Source organism: Dasypus novemcinctus, chromosome 10 (assembly GCF_030445035.2).
Source record: "Dasypus novemcinctus isolate mDasNov1 chromosome 10, mDasNov1.1.hap2, whole genome shotgun sequence".
Classification (NCBI taxonomy): Eukaryota; Metazoa; Chordata; class Mammalia; order Cingulata; family Dasypodidae; genus Dasypus; species Dasypus novemcinctus.
In genome coordinates, this window is record NC_080682.1 from 123,968,688 (window position 1) to 123,989,993 (window position 21,306).

General features: G+C 42.9%; 1 protein-coding gene across 1 annotated transcript; it reads right to left on the reverse strand.

Annotated features, from left to right (window-relative positions):
• Nucleotides 1-12,005: 12,005 nt before the first annotated feature.
• On the reverse strand, nt 12,006-20,820 carry LOC101441829 (tripartite motif-containing protein 43). The gene is made up of 6 exons (XM_004452428.1): nt 20,410-20,820; nt 19,657-19,752; nt 17,692-17,922; nt 16,671-16,693; nt 16,065-16,162; nt 12,006-12,499 (listed from the first exon to the last, which is right to left on the reverse strand). Exons 1-6 carry the CDS (start codon nt 20,818-20,820, stop codon nt 12,006-12,008), a joined length of 1,353 nt encoding a protein of 450 aa, XP_004452485.1.
• Between the last annotated feature and the right edge of the window lie 486 nt (nt 20,821-21,306).

Consider the following 21,306-nt stretch of genomic DNA (forward strand, 5'->3'; position numbering starts at 1 on the left):
CAGGGGCGGGAGCAGGTGCGGAGCAGGGGCGGGAGCAGGGGCGGGAGCAGGGGCGGGAGCAGGGGCGGGAGCAGGGGGGGAGCAGGTGCGGAGCAGGGGGGGAGCAGGGGGGGAGCAGGGGCGGGAGCAGGGGCGGAGCAGGGGGGGAGCAGGTGCGGAGCAGGGGCGGGAGCAGGGGCGGGAGCAGGGGGGGAGCAGGTGCGGAGCAGGGGGGGAGCAGGGGCGGGAGCAGGGGGGGAGCAGGGGCGGGAGCAGGTGCGGAGCAGGTGCGGGAGCAGGTGCGGAGCAGGGGCGGGAGCAGGGGGGGAGCAGGTGCGGAGCAGGTGCGGGAGCAGGTGCGGAGCAGGGGCGGGAGCAGGGGGGGAGCAGGTGCGGAGCAGGGGCGGGAGCAGGTGCGGAGCAGGGTCGGGAGCAGGTGCGGAGCAGGGGCGGGAGCAGGGGCGGGAGCAGGTGCGGAGCAGGGGCGGGAGCAGGGGCGGGAGCAGGGGCGGGAGCAGGTGCGGAGCAGGGGCGGGAGCAGGGGCGGGAGCAGGGGCGGGAGCAGGGGCGGAGCAGGGGGGGAGCAGGGGCGGGAGCAGGGGGCGAGCAGGTGCGGAGCAGGGGGGGAGCAGGTGCGGAGCAGGGGCGGGAGCAGGGGCGGGAGCAGGGGGGGAGCAGGGGGGGAGCAGGGGCGGGAGCAGGGGCGGGAGCAGGGGGGGAGCAGGGGCGGAGCAGGGGCGGGAGCAGGTGCGGAGCAGGGTCGGGAGCAGGGGCGGGAGCAGGGGCGGGAGCAGGGGCGGAGCAGGGGGGGAGCAGGGGCGGGAGCAGGGGGCGAGCAGGGGCGGGAGCAGGGGGCGAGCAGGTGCGGAGCAGGGGGGGAGCAGGTGCGGAGCAGGGGCGGGAGCAGGGGCGGGAGCAGGGGGGGAGCAGGGGGGGAGCAGGGGCGGGAGCAGGGGCGGGAGCAGGGGGGGAGCAGGGGCGGAGCAGGGGCGGGAGCAGGTGCGGAGCAGGGTCGGGAGCAGGGGCGGGAGCAGGTGCGGAGCAGGGTCGGGAGCAGGGGCGGGAGCAGGGGCGGGAGCAGGGGCGGGAGCAGGGGCGGGAGCAGGGGCGGAGCAGGGGCGGAGCAGGTGCGGAGCAGGGGCGGGAGCAGGGGCGGGAGCAGGGGCGGGAGCAGGGGCGGAGCAGGGGGGGAGCAGGGGCGGGAGCAGGGGCGGAGCGGGGGGGAGCAGGTGCGGAGCAGGGGCGGAGCAGGGGGGGAGCAGGGGCGGGAGCAGGGGCGGGAGCAGGGGCGGGAGCAGGGGCGTGGGCGCGGGGCGCACCCCGAGCTACCCCTGCCTGCGGTGGTTCACCGTGTCCTTCCAGCTGGGGCCAAGGCAGCTAACCTTTGTTTGTTTCTTTTTCCTTTCCTCCTTTTTCTCCTGCTTTCTTTGTATAGTTTTTGAGCTTTTTGTTTTGTCCATGTATATATAATTTTTAACAAATCCATTTTATTGATACATATTAAAGCATAAATCCATCCAAACTGTACAATCACGGGTATTCGGTAATTGCAAGCTGTGCATTCATCATGTCGATCATTTTGAGAGCATTTTCATGATTACAATAATAATAATAAAGCAACAAACAAAATAGTCATCACCTCCCGCTCTATGATTCCCTCGCCATACATAGTTGCTATTCTGTTTCCATCTCTGTAGTTTATTTCTATTTCTATTTTGTAAAAACATTATTGATATATACAATATAACCCATATTTGTATTTTACATGAGGTTTTACTGTCTTATACAGTCCCTTGTTACATTTTTTTAGCTTTTCTTCTGGTGATACACATGGCCTTAGACTTACCCTTTCAATCACTGTCAGACCCATATTATAGTTCCATGGAATTGATTTTTGTTGAAGGTGAGATAAATAACACAACATTTTATCATGAAGTCTATCCTTTTTACACCCATTTGCAGTACCTGCCTGCTCACTCACAAATCAGCTATCTGTACTTCAAACATGTCTTAGGCTTTCTCTTTGCTTTCTGTAATCATTTTCTCCATCCCAGCACTACAGGACCATGGCTCAGTTGTTATATTGCCATGAGATCAGAACTCCTGTCACTTATGTCTGGGAATATATATTTGATATTTTGGCCCATAAAATCTCAATCCTGCAATGTCTGCATCCATATCTTGTAGAAAAAAATTTTATGTAGCAACATCTTGGAATTTTCTCATTTTATGATGATATCCATAGAGATTGAAATACACCCAAAAATGATATATCTGCAAATCTAATTCACTGTCTCTTCTGAAATCTTCAAGAACTCAAATAAACTCACTAGTTTTCGCCTACTTACATCGGGGTATTATTTTCTTGGTCATAGCATGTCCCCTGTATTTTCCAGACTGAAGAAAGGAGGTTTATATGAGTTACAGTAAGCAAATACTTTGGGTAATGTATAATTATGTATATCTGCCAGGAAAATTATGAATTATCCAAAATGTTTGACTCATTTTTTGAGTACCCACATTCTTAAAATATCCTAATCTCCCATTATTTATTTTTTCATTATTAAGAAATACTCAATCCTGTTGACTCTATTTGTCTCTGGCCGTAGTTGGTTTCTTAGGTTTTAAAGATTTCCTATGCCATTGTATCTGTTAGTCAGCCTAGTTTAGTGTTTCTCAAATATTAAACCACAGATTGAGGGGCCCACCTATGCATTTTTCTATTCAGTAGGTCTTAGTGTAACCCCAAAATTTGTATAAGCAACAGAGCTCTGGTCACGCTGCTGCTGCTGCAGCTGAACCCATACACTGAGAACCCCTGGCCTAAATCACTCGCTATTCTAGAGTGTCCTTGGTGGCCCCTTGTCTCTGCGGTTGAGCCTATATTTAGTAGTCTATTCAATGGGGTAGCATCTGAATTTATGACTATTCTCAACTACTAATTGGAAACCTTGAGAACCATCTGTGTTTCAGAACTTTTTTCTATTAAACACTTAACTTAGTTATGATACAATACATTATATATAGCACCACAGCAAGATTATGGAGCAGCACAATATAAACAAACTCAATTGCAAATAAGATAATTATGACATCCATTGATTAATTTATTCATTCACCAAGCAATTGTTAAGGGCCCACTTTGTCCTGGATATTGTGTTAGCTGCTGGAAATACAGGAGTAAATACAAGAGACACTTCTTTTAAGTCATATAATTTATTCTGTTATAAAAGGAAAGAACCTTATTAAGAAATGATTACTCTGGTCTTCCCTCCAAAAGACATGCCTGCTGTTTTCCCCTGAGAGTCAATGAGTAGGATTTTATTAGATCAAGGTGAAAAAGACAGGTAATTCTGACAGATGTATATTGTAGCACAGATAACTGAACGTATTTATGATGTGAAAACTCTTTATTCCTGCATTAGACTATTAACGTGGACTCTTAAAGCTTCGCAAGCTCACAAAAAGATGAACAACCACAGCATACATTCTAGGTAATAAGCCATAGAGAGGATTGTAATTAAGGTCAATTGAATCAGCAAAATTATGCATTTCACATTATGCTTATGTTTAATCATAAAAGTGATATTGCAGTGATGTAGAACAAGATGAAAAGAAAATAATGTGTTGGTTGATTTGTTTCAATTAAGGGCTCCCCAGAAATGGCATTCCCAGGCACACATTTAGATTCTTGGGTCATCTCTGAGAGGATAAAGATAGTCCTGACAGGGAAGTTGAAGGAGCTACATGTGAGGCAATTTTGGTGACATTCAAAAACTCACATTTCCACTCACAATCAAAAAACACACCAACCTGATCATGAGGTTTCTGTAAATAAGGAGAAAGCATTGGAGCATTGGGAAAGATACAGTAATGATTATGCTCCTTCAAACATAAAAGAAGAAATACCTTTTCAGATTCAACTGTGTCATTCTTTCTCATCCAGGGATCTCTACAGAGATTTTATTTTTAAACAGTTACCAGCTTTTTAGGGTCTGAGATATTTGTTGGAAAATCTTAGTTACATTGTGAAATACCTTGATCTTTTCAGCTACCTTTATAAGTTGATTTATATCTGTCCCAAATGATTACTATACATGCAGCATGAGGAGTTTCTTACAGACATCCCATTTTTTAGCCAAGAGATAGCCTAAAACTAAACAGTTATCCAAGTCTACCCAGGCTAGAGAATCTATTTGTGGTTGTTAACATATAGAGGGACTGGAGCTTACACAAAGAACTGAGGGCCAAGATGTGGACCTAGAAGTTGGAAGGTTGCCCCTGCTGTGGGATTTAAAGATACAACTTCCAGATACCTCAGGGGGCAGCAGAGTGTAAGGTGACTTTACAGTCATGGGGGCGAGGCGTGAAAGCATAGTATATGGAAAGGGGTCCATGCGCAGACAGTTTGTAATTTTAGCCATTTTGATGGTTTCTTTCATTTCTTAAGGCAGCATCTGGTTTTCTCATCTGGCTCAAAGGCAGGACTGGCTCTGGTTGGAGGTGACAGAATAATGATAGGTGACACTTGATGGTGTCCAGGGTACTGTACTTTCCATCAGTGAACTCGTTGGCCTACGGTGATATCGTCTGACATGAGTCTTCTCCAGTGGTGAACTCTTTGGCTAAAGCAAACTCATCTGAGTTGTTGATCGTTGGGAGCCAGCATGGGGTGGTATCAAGCCAAGCAGAAATCCAAAAAGGATGGGAAACTTTAATACCATCTTTTATTTTACTTTGTTTTTGAGTGTGTCACTTGTTTTATTGTGATATTCACTTTATTGCAATGGTCTGGAACTGAGCCCACAATATCTCCTCGGTATCCCTGTGTAATAGTGTTGAGGATAATGATCAGACTACTCCAAGGACAGACAGGAAAGTTAGGTGGTATAAACGTGGGTAAAGTGGCTTTAAATGGATTTTATGGAGAAGAGGAGCTTCCTTTATTTATTTTTTTTGGTTTGTCCTCATGATTTAATTTTTAATTTTTTTAAAGATACTTAAATTACATAAATGTTACATAAAAAAATGTAGGATATTCCCATATGCCCCCACTCCTTCTCCCTTCCACACTTTCCCACATTAACAACATCCCTCATGAGTGTGGTACATTTGTTACAATTGATGATAATATATTGGAGCAATGCCAGTAAGTGTGGACTATAATTCACGTTATAGTTTAGACTCTTTCCCACACAATTTTGTAAGTTATGACAAGATATATAATGACCTGTATCTGTCATTGCAACATCATTATTCAGGACAATTCCAATGTCTCGAAAATGCCCCCATATTACACCTAATTTTTCCCTCTCCCTCCCCTCAGAACCTTCAGTGGCCACGGCCTCCACATCAATGACAAAAGTTCTTTCATTGCTAGAATCACAATAAGTCTATAGTAGAATAACAGTAAATCTACTGTAGTCCATAGTTCATTCCCCAATCCAGAGGATTCTGGAATTGAGTGCTTACTCTGCCTCTAATTGATAGTAGACTTAGATCTCATTGGGTAGATGGATGGTACTGTCTTGCTCACAGTTGTAGACTCTCTTTATTCCTTGGGAAGGTTGTTGTCCATCATCATCTCCTTTTTATTTGTCCTGGGTGAGTCCAGTGAACTGAAGAGCAGGTGTTGCAACTTTATTGAGATTCAGAGCCCAACTGGCACATGGACAGTCCAAAGATTTAAGTCCCTTGGAAACAAAGCTATCAACTCTAGTACAAACTATAAGTTCAAATATAAGGGGTAAAAGATCCATGTGTAAGGAAACAACTGAGTCCATCTCAGTCACACTGGGGAGCATAAATTCCAAAATAGGGCCCGCTGGCAGGGCACCAAACTCCTGAGCAGTCAACCCTGACTATAGTATCTGGAAATCTCCAGAATCCTCAGGAGGCCTGCTATTTGAGACTGTATTTACTGCGGCAGTCAATGAGATCTTTCTGAGATGTTCATAATCGTAACCTCTGGAATGAACCCTTGACTCACTTTGAAGTTTCTTAGCCATATAAACTCATTTATCTTTACCCTTTACCCCTTGTGGTGAGGTGTTATTCCAGTTGCATTGCTAGTTGGTGCTTGGTAGTAATCTCTTGGTGCCAGGGAGGCTTATAACCCAGGAGTCATGTCCCACACCAGGGAGAAAGCAATGCATCTGAATACTGTGTTTGCCTTAAAGAGAGGCCACATTTCAGCAACAAGGAGGCTCTCAGGAGGTAACTCTTAGGCAACCTATCATACTAGTCTATGTTTCAATTTCTAAAGAAAACTTTCATAAGTACTGTCATCAATATCAAGGGCCGATCAAAGGCCCATCCTCCTTCATTAGTCACTGCCCCTGCTTTCAGGGGATTATTGCTGTCCCATTAGAGAATGTAATACTACCTTTTAAGTACCACTGGGCAGCTCTACTCTATGTCACCTGGGATGCACCTAGCAAAAGATTTGGCTATATGTTCCCATGTAGCTCCCTGCACTTCCCTCACAGAAAGAATATGCTTCATCCACGCACATGTCAATTTGGTCTTAATTCTTTGTAGGCCCTCTTTGCAATCTAAGCTCTTGTTTTAGAACAGTATATTTTTCAGGGTGGGGTTGAGGACCATTAGTCAGGTAGGTTTAATATGATTAAACTAATGAAACCATTGGTGTTGTATGAGAATCTTATTTAGGTTAGACCTGGGCCAAGAATCATTTATACATTAGTGCTGGTGGACCCATTTGATATATATAATGGATAGCTTTGGGTCATCAGCCATGCTCAGTGGCAGGCTGGACAGAGGTGGCTGAGGCCACAGCCAGCATTCTCCTCTGTCCCATCCCTGGGAACAATTTTAGGATTAACCAAATATTGTTTGCAATATTCCTGGGTTGCCATGACCTATTTTGTATGTTAGTAAGTAAACCTATGATCCATGCATTCAGCCAAAATATTTAACCCAGAGCCAGGGTGAATATTGACATTGTGCCATTTGGCAAGGACCAGCTTCTGTGGCTTCTACTTGCACACTGACAGCCAGACCTGGTGTTGTTTCCTCCTTGCTGAGAGAGTGCATAATGCTTTTCTCACGGGGCTTTGTCTATATTGTTTGTGTGCCCAGGTGTTGTGCTTTATGTAGGTAATGGACACTCATGGCAGGGTGAAAGGAGCTCATTTTTTATGTAACTAGCATCCACCACCGATAACTTTCCTTCACCTCAAATCGTTTCACTGCTTGGTTTGGGTGTGATAATTTCTGTTTCCCAGAGGCTCTGGCAGTGATGGGAAGTTGTCCTATGTAATTAATATGACCACAGGAGAAGGGTTTAACCCTACCCTGTGGCACATGATGCCATCCATGGGGTGCCATTGTTTGGTTTTGGAACACAAGTCACAGCCATTGGTAACTTTGGGACCATAATAGGCCTAGAGGCAATCCCTTTTTATGTGCCCATTCCACCAGGGAAGGAGAACCTCTCAGCCTGAGGTTTCATGTTCTCAAAGCAGCTGGTAGGGGAAGCTTGAGGGCTTGAGTGGGCCATCTCTGAGGGACCCACTGGACATGATGTGTAGGAATGAGTTTTAGGTAGTTTATTGACAGCAATCTCCAGTGTGATGAGTTAAATGTGTGGAAATTGGTGATGCTGCGAGCAGCTGTCAAATGTGGAGCACCCCCCACAAGGGCTTTTCTTGTATGGAAAATTATTTTATTTACATTGGCCAGAACCCCCTGTCAGTGCTTTGACCACAACCCAAGAATCAGTGAGGACTTGAATATTGGGCAAATGGCAGCTCAGAACTTCCTGGAGAGCTAACTGGACCACTTCCAACTCTGCCAACTGTATAGACCCCAAAAGCCATCATGGATCAGCAGATACCTGAGGCCCGGTGATGTGCCCTGTCCTTCCAGCAAGCTACAAAATGTACAAAGATGGTGTTGACGTCACTGAGATATGCTGACTCCCTTTTCATGTTAAACAGTTGGTCCCAAAGGACTCTTCACTGGGCTAGCAGAGGAAACAATGAACATTGCCAGTGTCTCAAGATTCATAGGCAAGGCCTGAACACGGGAAGCCACATCCTCCTCCAATTGGGAAAGACCCTGTGTGTCAAGTTTAGCCCTCTCCTGTAGGTTCTCTTTTAATCTTACCATGAGGCTTCAGTGGTCCTGCTGTAGCTCTTGGTGGGAGTCTATAAGCCCAGGTCGACAGGTATATATTGCTGTAAGTGCCTCCATTTTAAGAAGAGCCCTGAAAGCAGTCAGGATTTTCCTTACTTCATCCAAGAACTTTATGAGGCATATTTGGGCATAATTAAAACCTCTAATTAAAATCTGTTCCTGGTGGGACAAGAGGCATGGCTTGGAAAATAGCTTGTAGTGCCAATTGTAAGGCACATTCTTGTCACTCTCTCCAGTGAAAAGCAGCAGATATACATGTGATTTTTTACCTGGGCTGTAATCAGAGTGAGAAATGTTACTTCCAGAGCATGCATTATCCTAATAACTAGTATGTATATCTTGGTGTCTGAGGTGGGCTTGTATTTGATATTGGTAGGTATCTACCTACATTTTGAGGACCAAATGATGCCCAAGAATTTGATTGCCCTTGAATTTTATGGGGGACTATTGCCCAGATTCATTTCTGTAAATGAGTGGGTAGGTCCTCTCAGAGGCCCTCGTAGAGTCACCCCTTAATTGCATGTCAGTACTATAGAGCCCAGCGTAAGTGGTTGCTTTGTTTTTGTTTTTTTTAAGAGGCAGTGGCAACAATTGGAAGTGCAAAGCAGCACCGAAGAACATCAACAAGCAATAACCATTCCCAAATAATATGAGCTATTTAGGAGAGACATTTAGTAATACAAGACCAGCCAAATAACAATATTTCTATGATCATGACCATCACTGCCACTGGTGACCAACAAGTGCTGCTCCGGGGGTCACTTGTTCCAAAATGCTTAAGCTGGATATGAAATTTGAGTCCACATGGAAGTCAGGTGTGCCACAATGGGAAACCAAAGATTTAATGCCTGAGAAAAGACAGAGATCAAAGCAAAATCCCATGAGGAGTTCCATGGGAAGCTTAATTGGCTGTGGTGACTCAACCAGCAGGTGGACAGCACATGGGCCAAGTATAGGGACCCATGGACTCATGCCTTTATTGTGGTCAGGGTGGTGGTTAGTAGATTTCCTGGGGGGAGGTCTAGGATTGGTTAGTTAAAATCAAATGCATGCAAAAAGGAAAAGGGACCAGGAGTCTGAGGGCGTAGGGATGGATAGTTTATCATTTGGGACCAGCAATGGGTATTGGGTAAGTGGTATGGATGGTCTGGGTGGTGGGCACAGATACCAGTTTTGTTTTGGGCTTTGGGGAAGTTTATGCCCCAGGTCTGGGAAGATACTTATTGAGGCAAGTGGCTTAGCCAAAGTAAGATGGATACTGACATAAAAGGAGATGCTACAACTCAATAAAAAGACAAATGGACCCATTGAAAAATGCACAAAAGATGTGAATAGACATTCTTCTAAAGAAGAAATACTAATGGTGAAAAAACACATGAAAATTGCTCAACATCGCTGGCTATTAGGGAAATGGAAATGCAAGCAATAATGAGATATAATTTCACATCTGTTAGAATGGCTACTATTAACAAAACAGAAAAGTTCAAGTGTTGGAAAGGATATGGAGAGAAAGGAATGTTTATTCATTCTCTGGTGGGAATGTAGAGTGGTACAGCACCTATGGAAGTCTGTTTGGCAGTTCCTAAGGAAGTTGAACATAGAGCTACCATGTGACCTGGCAATACCTTTGCTAGGTACATAACCAGGAGAATTGAGAACAGTGACATGAACAGACATCTGCACACCAATGTTCATAGCAATGTTATTCACAATAGTCAAAGATGGAAACAATTCAGGTGGTCCATCAACTGACAAATAATATATACCCAATATATACCCAAATAATATATACGCACAATGGAATATTATTCATCTGTGAGAAGAAATGAAGTCGTGAAGCACATAACAATGTGGCTGCACCTAGAGGATGTTATGTTTAAGTGAAGCAAGCCAGGCACAAAAGGAAAAATATTGTATATCGCTATTACGAGCTAAATATAATGAGCTACCTCTGAGCTATTAGCTAGAATATGAATCATCAGAGAATAGAATGTGGTTAAAGAACAGAAAGTTGAGGTTTAATCTGTGCAGAATTGGTAAATTTGTAAATGTTTGTAAATGAATATAAATGGTGAAAGCACATCATAGGATTTGTAATTAGTGGGTATGATACTGCTTTTTTGTTGCTTTTCCTTTTTTCGGTGTAGTGAAAATGCTCTAATATTGATCAAAGTGATCAGTGTGCAAATTGGTGGTTAGACTAACTACCATTGATTGTACAATTAGGTAAATTTTATGATTTATGAACAAGAAAAATAATAGGGTGGGTGGGGGGAAACCTATACCCAATGTAAAATACGGACTATATTTAGTAGTAATTCTTTGACAATGCTCCTTCATAATTTGTTACAAATATTTCACAAGGCAAGATATTTGTGGAGGGGTGATGTATGGGAGCATGTTATGCATGTTTGTTTTGTAAGTCCACAACTTTTACTATACATATATTGTTTATGTATGTTCGTGTATGAATGACATGTCAATAAATTGTTTTTTAAATAAAAAAGAAAGAATAAATCAACACTATTGAATCAAATTGTAGTGTTACATTTTCATTCTCAGGTGTAAGAAATTCACTGAGCTTTTGGCTAAACGAAAAAGCCCAATTCAGGTTTTTTCAACACTTTTAGTGTTCATCAGATTCACCTGGAAGGATTATTAAACCATACATTTCAGACCAAATAGCACACATAATATATCTAACAAGAGATTATGCTGCTGAAACTAGAACCATACTTTGAAAATCACTGACCTAAGTAATTTTAACCAATAATTTGTATTTTTTCAATGGTTTATAGTATTTTCAATTAATGATTATTGCCAGTGTTTAGTCAGAAATTTTTGAATCCAAATCTGTTTCAGAACTAATTTTCTAATCTTTCTTACTTGAGAAATGCAATTTTGAGATGATTGTATATTATTATTTTTTAAAGATTTATTTATTTTTATTTCATTTATTTATTCTCCCCCTCACCTTGTTTGTCCTTGCCATCTGCCATCAGCTCACCAAGGGGGTGTGGGCAGTCAGCTCACCGAGGTGGCACTGGCCAGCTTGTCACCAGGAGGGACCAGGAAGCAAACCTGGGGCTTCCCATATGGTAGACAGAAGGCCTATCACCTGAGCCACATCTGCCTCCCTATTCTTTATATTATTAAGCATGATAGCAGGGATTATTTAGCAACAGGCAGTAATGAAACCCTATTGAAATAAGGTGACTTTCTTGTCGATTTATTAACTTATTCATACAAATATCTGTTAAGTGACCACTGTGTCATAGACATTGCATTACCTGCTGAGTACACAGCAGTAAAAACAAGAGATCCTTATTTTATGTCTTTTGCTTTATACTGTTACAAAAGGAAAGGACAAATATAGGGCTTATGTAAAGGCATATTCTGGTTCTAAGCGTCAAAAGATATTTCCCTGTAAAAGACATGCATTTTACATTGAGGAGAATTGATGAGATTCTACTAGGTCAAGATGAGGAAAAAGTATAAGTCGTCTTGATATGTGCATTATAGGTAACTGGGTCTCTTTAGAATATGTAAGCTTTATTTCTGACTTAGTAAGATGGAATCAAACACCAATATATTCTTGCAGTTTCAACAAGTTTCAGAGCTGGTGAATGACCACAGCATATATTCTTGTTAATGAGCCACAAGAGAAATTATTAAAGTAAAGAAAATGAAACACCCCAAAAATTGCTTTCAAACCATCTTCATATTTAATAACAAAAGAGTGATGTTACCTTAAAGTAAAACAAGCTTAAAGAATAATAAAGGCTGCACTTATTTGCTTCAGTTCAAAAGGACTCCTCCGGTATGGATTTCTTAGGCATAAATTCAGGTTCTTGACTTATCTATGATCATACACAGCCAGTGTAAATGAAAGGCCTGACAGGGAAACTGATGGAGTAATTGGGGTAGCTCCAGATGAGGGAACTATTGGCAACATTCAAAAAGCTTATACTTCCACTCTCACAATCAAGAAACACACCAACCCGGCCCTGAGGTTTCTGTATATACTGACAGATCAATGGGGCCGTGGTGTAAAGACTGTAATCATTATGCTCCTTCATACATAAAAGAAGAAACATATCTTCAGATTCAACCAGTGTGTCATGCCTCCCTATCCAGAAATCCCTACAGACTCCTACAGCCCAGTCCCCAGAGTCGTCCACATCCAGCTCCCAGTAATGTTTGCCCAAGATGAGGGCCTGGGTTCCCCATGCAGCCAAATATTTAGATCTCTTAGATTTAAGAGCTGCATACCGATGGTCATGCCCAAATCTCCAACTTCTCACATCGTCAAACAACGTGATATTGTGACTGGATGTTTCATTATTGAAGGCAATGTTCACTGTAGAGAGAAAAGAATATTCTAGTCATAATCAATTTTAAAAAGCCTATGACACACATATAAGGCATATAAACGTGTTCTAAAGATCACGGGGCATTGTCATGGTGCATAGAGATTCACACAATAGTCAAAAGAACATTGAATTTCCATCCTGGGGAGTTCTGCCACATTCTCTAATGAATCAGCAAGAATCCCCTAAGTACAGAGGCAATGGCTAGTGAAGGAGGAGGTCCATTGATGGGCTCTTGATATTGATGACTGTGCTTATGAACTTTACTCTTGAAATTGAAACTTAGTCTAGTATTATAGGTTGCCTAAGAGTTACCTCCTGGGAGCCTCCTTGTTGCTCAAATGTGGCCTCTCTCTAAGCCAAACTCAGCATATAAATGCTATAACTTCCCCCCAGCATGACACATGACTCCCAGGGATAAGCCTCTGTGGCACTGAGGGATTACTACCAAGCATCAGTTAGCAACGCAACTGGAAAAAAATCTTGACCAAAGGGGGGAAAAGGTAAAGACAAATGAGTTTATATTGCTAAGAGATTTCAAAGTGAGTTGGGAGGTCATTCCAGAGGATACACATATGCTCATCTCAGTAGCATCTCGTTGACTGCCAAATTAGACACTACCCCAAACAGTGGGGTTCCTGAGGGCTCTGGAGACACTCAGGCACTAAGGTCAGGGCAGATAGCTCAAGAGTTTGGTGCCTTGCCAGTGGGCACTACTTTGGAGATTGTGCTCCCCAGTATAATAGAGTTGGACTCAGTTTTGTTTTCCCTCCACATCGTTCTTCTATCCCTTCTATTTGGATCTATAGTTAGTGCTGGAGTTGGTACGTGTACATCCAAGAGACTTGAATCTTTGGGCTGTCCATGTGCCAGGTAGGCCCTGAGCCTCAATAGAGTTGCAACACCTACTCTCTCATTCATTGGACTCACCCTGGACAACTAAGAAGGAGGTGACAATAGACAACCACCATACCAAGGAACTGAGAGAGTCTACAACTGCAAAAGAGTCCCATCCATCAGCTGTATGGGACTGAAAACCCTCTCAAGTAGAGGTGGTGTGGGCATCATCCCAGAATCCTCAGGATTTGGGAATGAACTATGGACTAGGTAAGACTTATTGGTATTCTAGCATAGACTTGTTGTGATTCTAGAAATGGAAGAAACTATATCACTGATGTGGAGGCAGTGGCCACTGGAGATTCTGAGGTCAGGGAAAGGGAAAACAGGTGTAATACAGTGGCAATTTCGGGACTTGGGAATTGTCCTGAATGACATTGCAATGACAGATACAGGCCATTATATATCTTGCCATAACCTAAGGAATTGTGTGGGAGAGAGTATAAACTACAATGTAAACTTTAATCCACGCTTAGTGGCAGTGCTCCAAATGTGTTCATCAATTGCAATGAATGTCCCACACTAATGAAGGATGTTGTTAATGTGGATAAATGTGGGAGGTGTGGAGAGTGAGGCATATGGGAATCCCCTATATCTTTTAAAAATAAATATATATATATATACATTTTTTAAAAAAACAGTGCCTGGCAGACAATAGACTGTTTTTCTCCTATCTGATTGCATCATCCTCGTTTGGTGTGTTGCTTTGCCTCACAAGGGCCTGCACCCCACTGTGCAGATCTGGAATCTTTCTTTTTTTCCAGGAAATCCCAGGGATGGAAACCAGGTCATCCATATCATAAAAGGGAACTCAATTGCTTGAGCCTTAGCCGCTTGCTGACAACAGACTTTTAATGTAAATTTGTTCGATGAGTTAATATTAAATTTTTTTAAATTTTTAATTAAAAAGATAAAAATGCCTATGAAGTGAGAGGGTCTGCCAGGACTCTCAGTTGAAAAAACACAGGTCAAGACTTCAACAGCAACTCTGGCTGAACAATATGAGATTCAAGGGCTACCCATTTAAATAGAGAAGAAACAAATACCCAACCACAATGAAAAACATTCCTTAAAACTCTGTATTATGAAGTGACCAAATTCTAGCTGATTACATTTCATGGTACAGAAAGGTGTGGAGACCTGTGTTTGCATGGCAAGTCCTTAGCAACATAAATGACCACTGCCCGATTTTAGGGAAAAATGATCTTATACCTAAATGAAGAATGATGACATTCTCAGAGATTTTATCATATCGCAGTTAATCCAGCAAATTTCTACTAAGAAAATCTAAATGTGTCTTCTTAGCAGAGGTTTCCAATGCAGAATTTTCTGTCTTTGATGCTTGGTTTTGGTTTCATCTTAGGCTTAATATGTGCTTGTCTTTACCAGAACTGTAGTTGGTGCTGGGGTTTAATATATACCCAGGGGACCTGAATCTCTGGACTGACCATGTGACAGCCAGGCCCTGAGCCTCAACAGACTTCAGCTCCTACACTCTGGTTTTTGGACTTACCCTACTCAGCTAACATGAAGTTGAAGAAGGTCAACCACCACAACATGGAGCCAAGAGTGCCTACAACTGAAAGCAGGAGGATTGCACCCAGCCTCCATGTGGAATCTAAGCCCCCTCTTCATATAGATGTGGAATGGACACAACCATTCCAAGGTCCACAGGATGGAGGAATAGAGTATGCATTACAGTGGACTTACTGATATTCTATTCATCAACTATTGTGATTAGTAATCGAAGAAAATGTGGCATTGATGTGGAGAAAGTGCTGGGAGTAGGGAGTGGGAGGAAGAGATGAGATGTGGAGGCATTTTCAGGACTTGGAGTTGTCCTGGGTGGTGCTGGAGGGACAATTACCGGACATTGTATGTTCTCCCATGGCCCACTGGGTGGACTGTGGGAGAGTGTGGGCAATGATATGAACCATTGACCATGAGGTGCAGAGGTGCTCAGAGATGTATTCACCAAGTGCAATGAATGTCCCGTGATGATGGAGGAGGTTGTTGTTATGGGGGGAGGAGTGAGGGAAGGGGGGTGGGGGTTATATGGGGACCTCATATTTTTTTAATGTAATATTAAAAAAATAAATAAAGACAAAAAAAATATTGCTTGTCTGTTTGTCTAACCCTCCGGGTTTAGGTCTACCCTGTACAGCCTCATCTACCACCAAAATGCCTTATTTTGGTTATTCAAAAGTTTTTCTTTTCTGCATATTATCCTTTTATGTTTTCTCAGGGAACTTTTCTGATTATATCAATTAAATTGCACATTATAACAAATTCAGTTATTAAGAAACTTAAAGGAAGATATTGATAAAAATAGCACTAGCCCTATTACCATACTTAACTGCAATTAATCTGTATGACTCGCTGCAAAATTGATATTGTATCTGAGAATGGTTCTAGATCTCAATGAGCCCTTTGTCCAAGTCATTCCTTTTTCTCATTGTCAAAATACTTGATCACTCTTATCTGTCTCCATCTTTAATTCCGTTTTTTCCACAGTATCACAAAGGAATAAGGCCTTAAAATGCCTCTTTGTAGGCTGCTTTCCTCTACTACTTTAGAAGTTAATAAAGAGGGAGGGATTGGCAACGGGAAATTATTTTAAGGGAAACTATATGGTCCCAACTATGGGCTGACATTCACCTCGGTCGCATCTGAGCATGTCCATCAGTCCAGTGATGGGCCCTGCACTGAGCTCTGGGCGCACCGGCCGGGGCACGAGCAGCTGCAGTGACTCACTCCTGCAGGGGGAAGATGCAAGTAATCTCTATGATGCCAAAGGCTCCATCAAAATATGCAAGAAGAGAGAAGCATTCAACTGAAAATATTATTTCAGGTAAGTCTGATATCGTAAATTGCCTCCACAATAATGGGGTGGCATTGCACCATTCTTAGGTAATCTTCATAATTTTATCCCTGGTTTCTAAAGTTACATGACTTTCTTTCTTACTGCCTGGGTAAAACTCATCCGGGTACCTCAATATGCTTTTGATTTTCAAATCTAAAATTACAGGTAGCTATCTTCTGGTATCAATTAATCCAACACATAATTCCTTGTCACATAGGGGAAATGAAACAAAAGAGTTCTAATGCCTGATAAAGAGGGACAGGAAATCATATTTAGTATTAGTATATGTATACGCAAACCATTTAATATAATCTAATTAATTATGTCTTTGGTTTGTTAGAAACAGCTTGATACCTTCAAAATTCACATTGTACCCAGGTTGCATTGAAGGGCAAACTTACCTTGACAGTATATCTCCCAAATCCTGTAAAGAGAAAAAGAAAGTGAGATCTTCAGATGAGAGTGCCATTCTGCCATCCAGTCTTTGGCTTCGAGTGAAGAAGAGATATGGTGTGGGGACATTTTCAGGATTTGGAATTGTCCTGGGTGGTGCTGCAGGGACAGATGCTGGACGTTGTGTGTCCTGTCGTGGCCCACTGGGTGGATGGGGGGAGAGCGTGGACTACAATGTGGACCACTGTCCATGTGGTGCAGCGGTGCTCCAGAATGTATTCGCCAGGTGCAGTGGATGTGCCGCGATGATGGAAGAGTTTCTTGATGTGGGAGGGGTGGTGTGGGTGTTGTGGGGGGTATATGGGGACCTCATATTTTTTTAATGTAACATTTAAAAGAAAATAAAGAAGAAGAAAAAATTTTAATTAAAAGAAAAGTACTAACTTCCACACTCCTACCATTATTGTAAATTCATTATCCTTCTCCTCAAGAAAAGATTATGCCTGTACTAACACATTAGTAGCACCAGAATCCTTGATAAATTCTGAACCCAAAGGTGACTGGAGAGAGAGACGGTGCTGGTCAGTAACCACGGTAACCATGCAGCGCTGTCTGGGAAGTGGTTTTCCCACAGCTGGTCCCTGAGGGGTGGTGTGTCCAAAAGTGAGGATCATTCAAATCCAGGACTTTTAAGAGGACTAAAAGGTTAGCTTTTCCCAGATTCCTCCTTATTATCAAACTGGAGACTAAAATGTCATGCCCTTGTATAAAGTGTTCCTTCAGATTTTTAGAGAAGATAGACAAGGAGAATTTTAGAAGAGAATGTTCCCTAGGGAGTCCACTCTCAAATGCCATAAAGCTCTGTTGCTCATGGTCAGGAGAGGAGTTGCAATTCATACCTGTCTTTCCCAGTTAGGCATTAACCGCCACATGAATCAATTGGGACATGAATAAATGTGTATTTGGTAGTAAATAACTAATGGGGGTCACACATCTAATATGTATTGCAGGCATGTCCTTGGTTTTTACCTGGAGCATCTCCACATCTGGTTTTTGGGACATTGTCATCAGCTCTGCATACATTTCTCTTAGTTCTTTCCTCTTTTGAACCATTGTGACTTTACTTTTCTTGAGTTGCTGAGAAATGTTTTTGCCTTCCTGTGTCAGTTTCTCTAAATTTTGTTTCTCTTCCTCATGGAGATCTGGATGCAACTTCTGATACACAGCTTTGATAATCAGTCTCCGCAGACACACATAATCCTGCAAGGACGTGGGTTTCCTAGGTCACATACTCAAGGGGACTTTCATATCCGCCACTTAAAGCTCATCTATTTCTCTTTGAATCATGACTTCTACCAAGCAGCTACAGACATCCCAAATCCACATCCTCCCACTTCTCAGAAACCACATATTCCTCCATTTTCTCCTGTGATGGTTAAACCTTCAAGTACCCCCAAATAACCATGTTCTTAAAACTAACATTTCCTGTGGCTTTAATATTATTTTAAGTAGGAACTTTTGATTTGGTTACTTCTGTAAGATGTGGCCCAGGGTCAGTCTTAATTCTCTTAATGGAGTTCTTTATAAGAGAATGAAATTCAGATGAAAAGAGAGAGGAAGCCAGGAAGGCAAGAAGCTGAAAGTATCAAAACCCAGAAGAGAAGGGAGAGCCCAGTCACTGCCTCCCTGTGCCTTGTCATCAGACAGGTGTCCAGGACCACACAGCCTGACCACACATCCTCCTCAGAAATGTTGTGTATTCCTCTCAGGGTTAGGAACCATCAGGTAAGTTCTTCCTAACATTCCAAAGCACAGAGTTTCAAACTAATTTCTATCCTCAGTCATTTTTCTGCCCTCCGTGTGTCTATGAATGGGCCTCCATCCTCCTAGCTAAGCCCATAGGCTCATATTTTCCTGCATTTTAAGGGCGTTTGTTCCCATTCCCGTGACTATTCCCTGTCGATGTGGATGTATTCCTCCCTTAACAAGCCCCACTTTACCCCTTAACTTACTTTTTAAAAAACGTTCTCTTTTTTACCTACTTGATCCAGTATTCTCTAGATACTGTACTTTCCCTTTTCACCACTACAGGTACACTTCTCACTGCCCTTCACACTTCCCATTTCTCTCCATGGGACCTTTGAGCTAGTGTAAGGGTAAGGCCACATTGGGACAATAGGAATAGAACTATGTTGGGAGGTGGGAATTGCAGGCGCCTTCAGATAGATAAATGACTTAAGGCAGCCTCCAAGGAGAGTGCCAGTAAATAACTCAGGACCGCCCACAAGAAAAGTGCCAATAAATAACATAGGGCTTTTAGAAAAAAATAGATACGCTATCTTCAGCTAACGGCAGGGTTCCGCTTCTGTGCCTGCTTGCTTGCTCGTAAACCCCCTCCCCCTCCTAAAAAGCTATAAAAACACCCCTTCCCTGAGACTGGGGGCTGCTCTCTCCTCTGCATAGGATGGGACAGTTGCCGCGCGGCTAATAAAGCTCTCAATCGGAACTATATTCAAAGTCTGAGTCTGGTCAATATTGATAATCTATAACACTAGCTGTTATGAATTAGCCATAGTTCCCAGTCATAAGCACTCCAAGTTCTAGAATTCATTGACACAGAAATCTCTGCCTGAATTACCCATGGATTTTTAAGGCCTACTTGTCTTTCAGAACTCAGATTCATTTTTATACTCAGGAACTGCCTGACCTCTTGAGCAATGATCACTGAACTTCTCCAGATCCCTGTATGTGCCTACCTGCTAGCACCAGAAGCATATTGTCCCGATGGCCCTTTTTCTAGTGGCTGATATATTAGGATATAGAAATCCTAAGCAGGGGTCAAGCCACCTACATTGAAAACGTGGGTACTTTTACTGTTATTCACCCATTCACAGAACCTCATGGAACGTGGTGGTTCAGCTCACGTCCCCTCGGCAACGTTTCCAGCAGACCAGCCTCAGACTGGTTCTGCAGGAGATGCAATCTCACACTCACCATCCACACATCCGTTACTCGGTTTTCTTCATTTAGATACCTCTGATTTTCTTGGATCTCTTCCCATAGAGATCTCATCTGCTTTAAGAGCTTCTCCTGTAAAAGGAACTATGCATTTGAGCACCAGAGAACAAATTATCACTGATTTCAGTCACTGGTGGAGAGAGGTAAGGGATGTTAGGTCAACGTCCTATTAGGAGAGTATAAGAATGATAACATCTCCCTGCTCCCCTCTGTAACTTCCAATTCTGGGAAATTTGATACTGGAGAACCACCAAATTTAATGTAATTCTTTGTCTAAGTGACTGTTCTATGAGGAGTTCATATAATACGGGTAGTCTTCAGATAAGCCTCTTGCCTTAGATTTTTGGTCTGTAGCTGCTTGTCCCTTACACTCCAATAGCCTATTACTTTACGTCTTTGTTCCAAGTTTGCTAAACATATTTGCAACATAAAAGCCTCCTTGCATTTGTAGTTTTGGTCACCAGCAACTCTTTCTGAAAATAAGGGGTTTACAGTTGCCTGAGCATTATACTGCTTAACCACAAAACAATACCTTTCATTTAATCACCATGCCATTAGCATGCAAGCTCCAAGAAGACAGGTCTGTGTGTATTTTATTCATAGCTTTATCTTCGGTGCCTAGGCATATACCAGGCCCTCTGTAAATACCAGATTAATCACCCGTGATGATCCCCGTTTTCCTTAAACTCTTGGCACTAGTGTCCCCACCTCTCAAAATGTATCACTTACCCTGAAATCCTCTGCGGCCGACTCTATGGAAGAGTGTCTGTGAGTCTCGTGCTCTTGAGACTTGGAGCAGAGCAGACACAGCAGGTGCTTGTTCTCTTCACAGAAGATCTTCTTAGTTTCATTGTGTGTCCCACACATGTGTTCTTCAGAGCTCAGAGATTGGCAGAGACTTGCGTGTCTAACACAGGACACCAGATTCTTCAACACAATATTGGTTTTGAAGTCTGTCTGCTGAGAGGTTTCCCTACAGGTGGGGCATTTGGTAGGAGTTTCAGCTTCTTCCCAGGAAAGGTGGAGACAGGGTCTGCAAAAGCTGTGCCCACAGCCTATGGTGACAGGATCTGTCAGCAAGCTCAGGCAGATGGAGCAGGTGAGCTCTTTCTGGAAGGCTTGGGACAGAACTGGGTCCATTTTTCTGGTATAAGAAAATCAGAAGTTTATTATTTTGCTTTGGCGAGGCAAAGGCTGAAGCAAAATTTTGTTCAGGTTGTGACTCAATAATACACTCGTTTCTAGAGCAGGATAGGATTTATCGTGTTTATAACTCAAATGGGAAATATGAGGCACAAGAAGATCTCTCAAGCTATATGGAAAACTTTGTTGGCTATATATGTCCAACAAGCTTCTACTCACCTAATCCCTTTTCTCCTCCTTAAAAGTACTCTAGGGTGGAGTGGGTGGAGCTTATAGGTTAAATTACTGCTTCACATATACTAGGTCCCAGGTTCAATCCCAGTACCTCCTTTAAAAAATAAAAAAAAAATAAAAAAAGAACGGGACTCCAGCTTTTGGAGAGGCATTACTTACTTTCTAATAACTAGGGATGAGGAGTTTGATTGAATACTCCAGAGATGGTGTTATTAGTCTGAAAACCAATCATGACACTGCTTGCCAGTG

Coding starts and splice junctions, on each gene's coding strand:
- LOC101441829 (XM_004452428.1), bottom strand. CDS start 20,820: ATGGACCCAGTTCTGTCCCAAGCCTTCCAGAAAGAGCTCACCTGCTCC. Junction 17,923..19,656: donor GAGTAACGGATGTGTGGATG/GTGAGTGTGAGA, acceptor ACGTCCTTGCAG/GATTATGTGTGTCTGCGGAG. Junction 12,500..16,064: donor CATGCTCAGATGCGACCGAG/GTGAATGTCAGC, acceptor TTCTCTCTACAG/TGAACATTGCCTTCAATAAT.